The sequence below is a fragment of the Haliotis rubra genome, unplaced genomic scaffold (assembly GCF_003918875.1).
Source record: "Haliotis rubra isolate DU_JTF1 unplaced genomic scaffold, ASM391887v1 Scf668, whole genome shotgun sequence".
NCBI lineage: Eukaryota > Metazoa > Mollusca > Gastropoda > Lepetellida > Haliotidae > Haliotis > Haliotis rubra.
In genome coordinates, this window is record NW_025767377.1 from 353,750 (window position 1) to 362,559 (window position 8,810).

The 8,810-nt window shown below is 38.4% G+C and overlaps 1 protein-coding gene across 2 annotated transcripts in view; it reads left to right on the plus strand.

Moving 5' to 3' along the window:
* The window catches only part of LOC124257598 (probable 39S ribosomal protein L24, mitochondrial), a 53,192-nt gene extending 44,680 nt beyond the window's left edge, over window positions 1-8,512 (plus strand). For both annotated transcript variants that reach the window (XM_046691700.1, XM_046691699.1), the window contains exons 3-6: window positions 6,106-6,201; window positions 6,671-6,777; window positions 7,960-8,099; window positions 8,344-8,512. In XM_046691700.1, the coding sequence (XP_046547656.1) occupies window positions 6,106-6,201; window positions 6,671-6,777; window positions 7,960-8,099; window positions 8,344-8,480 (480 nt within the window). In that variant the 3' untranslated portion in view covers window positions 8,481-8,512. The remainder of the gene's footprint in view (window positions 1-6,105; window positions 6,202-6,670; window positions 6,778-7,959; window positions 8,100-8,343) is intronic.
* Window positions 8,513-8,810: the final 298 nt, after the last annotated feature.

Sequence of the window (8,810 nt, forward strand, 5' to 3'; positions counted from 1 at the left end):
ACCCGGAGTTGGGTGTCGATACAAAGAATATAGAATGGTTTTGCTAAAGCTTTCTCTTCTTCCCATGCAGTATATGAACTGAGTTATAACCTGCCAGAGAATAGCTGATTCAATATTGCTGTCACCGATCTGACCGTTTCTCCAGAAAGTGGACATGGTCATTCACGGATCATGTTAAACTTTAGCATCTCTTATGTTCACTATCGGGAACAAGAGACTGGATGTGTTTTGCTCAGGAGATTGTAGCATTGTATATTCATATACGTAGGTTTAAAACAAAATTGCCACATGTGTATAAAATGTATTCTTTTGCAATATGTAATATGATATGTAATCTGCTGATTTACTTGTTTCATCAATAATTGCTGTTATTTTCTCTCTTTTTCTTTGTAATTTATTTTTTCACACGATCTATCATTTGGATGATCTCAATCAAAATATAAATTGTTAACATTTAATGTTGAAAAAATGAAAAACTTTGTTATTGAATGTTACAATGATTACAAAAATAACGGTTTATGTTGTGTGACCTTACCACAATTAACATTTGTTAATTATGTCAATCCTTTAAACAGATTCCTGCTTATTTTCCTGTCTTCATTGTTCATGTAAAAAATGTGCTGTTTGTGTTTATTTTGTTTATTTGTGTTCTGAAGTGTTCCCATGTGTAGCATTTATTTATTCCAGCTCTGTTTTTGTTTCTGTCATGACTGTCATGATAACTGCGTCGTGTCAAGTATAGTGTGAAAAGTTGGTCATTGATCATTCACTCCCAAATTTAAATGAAGAAAGGTCAAGGTTGAATTCCAGGTTTTCTGTAATAAATATATAATATATATATATATGTATCTGTGATATCTATTCTGTCACTGTTTAGTCCGTAGGATACAGTTATTGATGGAGTGATAGGAAACATGCTTGTAGCCAGTAAACCAGATTTGTTGTCAGTCATGATTTCCTTGTGTATAATGACAAACTATGACCCGACATAAGATTGGACTGGTCTGCTTTTGTCTCTTGAGGCTGGTTGAGTGGTAGACTAGCCCAGTAGTTCAAGCATTTGCTTGTCACACAAAGGACTTGAGTTTGATTCCCTTCATTTGAGTATGTTTGTGTAAATGCTTATATAGATATGGGTTCTGATAACTCTTGACCATACGAAATGGGTAGAAAGACCTTCAGGTTTTTTCAACATTGCAATTATTTATGAGTACAACTGTGAAGTCAGAAGAGTTTGGAATATACTTTTATGTATACCCTGTGCCATGTAATCAAGGGGGTAAATAGAACCCATCTTCCCAATGCAAGAGAGATAGCTGACCACATATGTCCTCCATGGTTCCACGATTTTACCAGTAACTCTGTAGTCATTCAGTTGTCGGCAGCTTAAGTCGAGCGATGATCTACCCACATTTAGCTGTAGATCTTTGAATGTTGTTGAAAGCTCTGTGCTATCAGGATGTTTTGGTCTCTGGTCTGTTGGAATTCTTGCGTGATAACAGATTTGGTTTCTCTAGTTCTAGTGAAGTAATTCCTTATGTGCATTCTGATAGAAGCCACTGTGGTAAGCTGATTCTGAAGTCAAGAGGAATTTGTTTTGATATTGAATTTGTAAAGATGACTATCATTAACTTGCATGTTGCTGCTTTTGTTGGCTTGTAATTTTTGGACACATGTAGGATTGTTTGGTTTAATAAACATACCTGACCAAGTTGTGTTTGTTTTTGTGTGATAAACATTAAAAATCCTGTCATATGGAGTATTCATAATCTTTGATCAGATCTTTTTTCCCGATGTGATACCTCACCATTCGGGGTCTTGATTCTTGATACAAGAACATTCAGATTATGATTCCTGTATCTTGAAAACAAAATGAAACATCCTGTTTCGAATGTAAATAAATAAGGCTATGCCTATGTATTCTGAAAATCTATACACACTACTGTTGTGTGATGTTTGAGTTTCATTTGTTTTTTTGGGGCGGTTAGACTTTCTTCAGCACAGGCAGACCTGCAGTTACAAAGCACAGTCATAATTTATTCAGTGAGTGAGTTTAGTTTTACGCCGCACTCAGCAATACTTGAGCTATATGGCAGAGGTCTGTAAATAATCGAGTCTGGACCATTCAATCCCGTGATCAACAGCACGAGCATCGCAAGGGCTCCCCTGACACAACCTTCTATGGAGAGGTCATCAGATCTTTAAGCAGAAAAGTATTGTATCTGAGTAGAAAATCTGATTTTAATGAGTGTTAGTTATATTCAAAGATTTATAGTACCAGTATGTACCCAGTCTAAGTAAACTTAGCCCCAGTATTATTCGTTACACTGCTATACTGAGTCTAACAAAACCTTGTGGAAGGTCGCGTCAGGTAACTTGTGAGCGACCTATGACCATCCAATCAAACGCGAGACGACAGAATGGATTTAACAAATCAGACAACGGCTACTATTTAGGGTTCGGCGGGACTTACAAAATGGATTTACTCTTGCCCGGTCGCCAACACTGATCTCACAACAAATGAAAACCCGCATAAAACACAGATATATGACCTGCAGATTATACACTTTGGGGTTTCTGTTGACATGGTTATCATTAGCTAATATTTCCGCAAGCTGACATCCTTGAATACTGACAAAACGCTATTTTCAGCGACTGCTTACTCATGGTTGTGGCGTGCTCCATGAGCATCACTCGGAAGCGATCGTACGGAAAATAGCATTCGGAATCGTTCGTGTACATAGAGAATCTCACCCGAGTGTCTTTTGATATCAAATATATCACCACGAGTTGATAAAGTAACAAATATTCAAGGCATGCCGAGGCTATTTTTACTTTTATCAACTAGTGTTGATATATTTGATATCAGAAGACACGAGGGTGAGATTCTATTTATTATCAAAAATCACTCTTCATTAGTTTTCAATGAAAAATGTACATCTCTGAACACAGTACTGCCATTAGATTTGCAGTGCAGCGATGTCATAGCATTGTGACGTCATCAAGTTCATGAAGTCATAGCTTTGTCAGGGCATTGTGCAAAATCTACTGTCAAAACGATATCTCCTAGGAGATATCGTCTGATCTCACACAAGCGATATCTCCTGTGGAACACAGTTTTGGATGATAAAAACTTTTTTGAGGTAAAAGTTCAAAAGGTATGTGCGAATGTCAACTTTCGCGATTTGGTAAGCTGTGTTCCGATTGGTCAATGGAAAAGGTTACCTGACGCGACCTTCCACAAGGTTTTGTTAGACTCAGTATAGCAGTGTAACGAATAATACTGAGCCTAAGTTTACCTAGACTGAGTATCATGTACCATATTTTCGTGAGTAAATTCTAGTTAAAAAACACCCAGATTTGTATGTATATTGACGTGTGGGGAGATGCATAATATACAGGCCATAATGAAACTTGATGTTTTTATCCCATGCACAATCATTACTGTGAACTCATAACCCTGGAAATACTATGTCAACAAATCAGAAATTAATTGCTCAATTTAATCATGTAATTACGCTGTCTTGTCATAAAAAGTATTCATTGTTTATCTAGACTTTTTTTGTTGTCTCCTTTATTCCTACTGTTCAAAATTTCATTAACTATTGCTCACACTAAATATACTGTAATCTTGTGAAGTTTACAACGGTGCACTAACTCAACATAGTTTACAGCATCTGTGGTCAGATGAACTCAAACTCACTTTATTTATGAAACTGCATTTAACTGGAATACCATACCCGTTAACCCCATTTAAAAACCATATTTGTAGCAGTTTGACTAAAATATGTCACCATAAGCAGGGCTCGATTTAAAAGATGTTAACCTACTTGCACCAGGTGCAACCAAAGCTAAAAACCTAGTTGCACCAGCCAGATTTCAGTTGTACTGTTTTTATTGCAATATGTAATGAAAGAAATATGCTATTGAATTATTTAGATGTTTTATTTAGAAGTTTACCCACTCAAAAATTGAGTTGTACCTGGTGCAAGTTAGACTAATAACTAGGTTGCACTATGTAATATTGGGTTGCACCAGTGCAAGTAACAAGCACTTAATCGAGCCCTGATAAGTCATACCTCAAGGAGCTATTAATTATTGAACTTGTGTGCACATTATTCTTTAATGTTTATACATAATTACTCAAAAACATGGGGAGGTGGGGAAGCTTAGTTGTTAAAGCGTTTGCTCTTCACACCGAAGTCTCAGGTTAGATTCCCCACATAGGTACAACGTGTGAAGCCAATTTCTGGTCTCCTCGCCATGATATTGTTTGAATATTGCTAAATGCAGTGTGAAACTAAACCCACTCACTCACTCACTCAAAAAAACACATACCATTAAAAGTATTTATGTCGGAGCATTCGTACACAATTAGGACATAAAGGTTATGAGATTTCCCATTTGCGGATGTTACTAATTATACCAATTTGATACCCAGTAATTTCATTTGAAGCTGACATTTTACTCTCTTCATACATGTTGTCCATTAAGTTTTTGTTATTGTTAAGCAAAGTATTTACTTCATTAAAATATAATGGAGAGCAAATAGTTCATGCATTGTATAATGGGACTTTTCTGACCAGCGAGAACCATTCTTTTAATTCACATAGTGTTAAAATATCCAATATATGGTAAAATGAGATCTCTGGGTCTTGTGTTGAAATGTATTCATCAGATGATCTGTTTTGTAATTGAATCAGGGTTTTATGTGACGCGCAAATGTGCATCTGGTACGCACAAATGCACAGAATGGATGCAGAAAGCATGAAATACCACGTCTGGAGAGACACACAATAATACCGAGAACACACCTACATCACACAATCATTGATTCATTCCGGGCTGTGAAGTCATTATCTGAACATAAACTACACTACACCATATCAATACTTTACAGGACACTCATATTGCCACCAAGGACCTGTAAAATGTATTGATTATGGTCCCCTGGACCCAAAATTTGCAAGCCAAGGTAAAACCCTGTGAATGCATACTGATATCACTTAAGCACTTTATCATTCTGAAAAAAAGTTAATTTATGAAACGTAATACCCAATCCACACTTCATGTACAACCCCATGCAAATGTCTGTCACTGTGTATGGGAAGTATAGCACCTTATACAATGTGTGTGCCTCTGTTAATGGAAAGTACAGAGCCTATACAGGGATTGTGTCACTATTTAGGGAATTATAGCACCTTATACAATATGTGTGCCTCTGTTAATGGAAAGTACAGAGCCTATACAGGGATTGTGTCACTATTTAGGGAATTATAGCACCTATTTAAAGGAATTATATATACAATATGTGTGCCTCTGTTAATGGAAAGTACAGAGCCTATACAGGGATTGTGTCACTATTTAGGGAATTATAGCACCTTATACAATATGTGTGCCTCTGTTAATGGAAAGTACAGAGCCTATACAGGGATTGTGTCACTATTTAGGGAATTATAGCACCTTATACAATATGTGTGCCTCTGTTAATGGAAAGTACAGAGCCTATACAGGAAATGTGTCACTGTTTAGGGAATTATAGCACCTTATACAATATGTGTGCCTCTGTTAATGGAAAGTACAGAGCCTATACAGGAAATGTGTCACTGTTTATGGGAAGTATAGAGCCTTTCACAAGGGGTGTGTCACTGTGTATAGGAAGTATAGAGCCTTATACAAGGGGTGTGTCACTGTGTATAGGAAGTATAGAGCCTTATACAAGGGGTGTGTCACTGTGTATAGGAAGTATAGAGCCTTATACATGGGGTGTGTCACTCTATAAGAAGTATAGAACCTTGTTCAAGGGGTGTGTCACTGTGTATGGGAAGTAGAGAGCCTTGTACAAAGGGTGTGTCACTGTGTATAGGAAGTAGAGAGCCTTATACATGGAGTGTGTCACTGTGTATAGGAAGTATAGAGCCTTATACATGGGGTGTGTCACTGTGTATGGGAAGTATAGAGCCTTATACAGGGAATATGTCACTGTGTATGGGAAGTAGAGGGCCTATATAAGAGCTTATACATGAAGTGAGCCACCTTATACCAGCTGTGAGCTGCCTTGTACGAGTAGCGAGCCACCTCATACAGTAGTGATGTATATTCCAGGTGGAGATTCTGATTGGTCCAGACAAGGGCAAGCAAGGACTCATCAACTGCATCATCAAGGAGAGGAACTGGTGCTTTGTGGAGGGCCTCAACTGTGTAGGTTCCACATTATCACCTTTGTCAGTATTCATGAAATAATGTTTCCATGAGACCTATGTAACAATAATGATGATAATAATAATACATGCATTTATAGAGTGCAGCAATTCGCAATTATGATGTGCTCTGTGTGCTAAATGTCTTTTGAAGAACCAGAAGTTTGTAGTCTCACCTATGTAAGCATGAAACGTTCACCAGCTTGAGCAGAAATAACTCTATTATCTCAGATAGAGTCAGTTGATAAGAAAGTTTTGTTCATTTTGGTCCCCAGTGTTTGTAGAGTTTACTTATGTGGAACCAGAATTAGGTAGACTCATATTACAGACACCAGATGGGACAGAAAGGATGTCAGGAAACAGAATGTTTAGGTTTCTTTGGTCAAAAGCCACATAAGTCAAAGGTTATAAAAATAACATGTGACTTCGTGTAGATTGTGTAGTTTTATGTGATTCTCTGTTGACGGCAGTCGTACAGGTGGCTCAACAAGTCCGCAACCAGTCCAGGCACTCTCGTCAAGGAAGAGAAACCACTCCTGGTGACCACAGAAGTAGCACTTATTGACCCTGCAGATAAGTAAGTTGTCATCCAGTCTTGCAACGTTTCATTAAGGCCTGTCAGTACCCATTAGGTTTGATTAGGCTTGATTAGGCTTTCTTCACTGAACTTACCTCCCTCCTCATTATATTTCTGTCCCATGAAGATCTGGGTTAGAACTTGTTTCAGCCACTCAACTGACCGGTTGGGGTTGGTCAGGCTTTTTGATACATATTGTAAGGCTCATGTAGCTGGTGAAAGTAAGTGACCCCGCCCTGCATGTCATGTACAAAATCAATGACCCCACTCCCTTCCCATACTGTTTAAGCATAATTTTTAAATATTTCTATGTACACAATTGCTGACCTTTCCTCCCCCCCAGTACATGTGTACAAAATTGCTGACACCCCCAAAACAAAATGGGTGGACACACACACACACACACACACACACTCACACACACACACACACACACACACACACACACACACACACACACACACACACACACACACACACTAACAACACTAACACACACACACTAACACTAACACTAACACTAGCCATAAATTATGCACGGTCCCTTATTATGTGAGAATATTGCAAATTACTTTGTTAAATAACAAATATTATCATACCTCACACATAAGTGTTGTTTTCTGATTGGCTGAGCCAATCCATGTACCCGATTACAAGCGAGTAACATTTTCTATGTTACCTGCTGGAAATGCCAAAATGGGGGAATTCATTTGATACTTCGTGTTAGTAGTGTTTGGGCTGTGGCCTAACTCCGGTACACCTTATTAATATTATGATCCAATACCTGTGCTTCAAACAGTTCAAAATTAACATTGAGACGTTCGGTAAGATAAATACGTTGTTCAGTGGTCCATCGGGGCCCATGGGTTGATGTACCCTCCATATATCAGTTGTGTATGTGTGCTTGGGTGTTTTAGAGAAGCAAGGTGACCTAGTCCTCCATGCAGAGTTGCATCCCTTAGACATAACAGGAACCCATGATCATATAGATTTGATTCTGTCTCAGCCTAAATATGTACCTTGGTTAGCACGGTACTCATTTTTGTGGATTACACCAATGATAAACATTTAAGACCTGTGTCCAGAGATTTGAAGTCATGCTGAAATCAAATTCCAGTCTGTGTTACTGCAGACTGGGCCATTAACCCATCTCACATACTGAAATAAGCTGTGTCTTTCCAGTAAAGCGACGGACACAGAGTGGCGGTACACGGAGGAGGGTGTCAGGGTACGGGTTTCCACACGGACAGGGAGAGTCATTCCTTTGTCAAAGACAGCAGAGGACGAATCCTACGACATGGTGCAGATTAGTTCATATGTTGGTATGTTATATCCAGCTACTTCTGGCTTCGTTGTCATCTTCCCATGAAGATCCAGTTTAGAATTTGTTGCAAGAGGCGACTAGCGGGATTGGGTGGTAGGACTTGGTTGACACATCGTATCCCAATTGCGTTATCATCACTTGCTTGATAATGGTGTTGGTACCGACACTGAAACGTCGCACTCATAAAGAAGTTGACTATCCATAGAACTTGGTTTTTCTTCATCCTCCTTTTTGTTTTGCAGAAACTGACAAGGACACTAGAGATAAAGAACTGAAGAAAATTACTTTCAAACCCAAATTATGCACATTTGAACAAGACATAATGGAAAAGATGGGTATTAAAGATGACAGGAAGCCAGCAAAGACATATTGGTATTGATGTGTTAGATTTAAATAAACATATTTACACTCTTTTATTTGTTTGTTTGTGAATATATATGGTCCTCTGCCATGGATTGTCTTGATCTCCAGCTTCTCAAGTTTCTTCAGTTGTGCACAAATCACTGCACAATACTGGGCCACCATACCCAATTGAGACCTGTGGCATTCAGATGTGACAAATAATACAGTGAACACCCTTACATAAACATGGTAGTTCATGCAGTTGTCAGCAATCATCTGACTACATCACGTTGGTGAGTGAACACCTGTACATCTGGCCTTCCATAGTTCATGCAGTTGTCAGTAGACCCGTGGAGATGCGGGATAG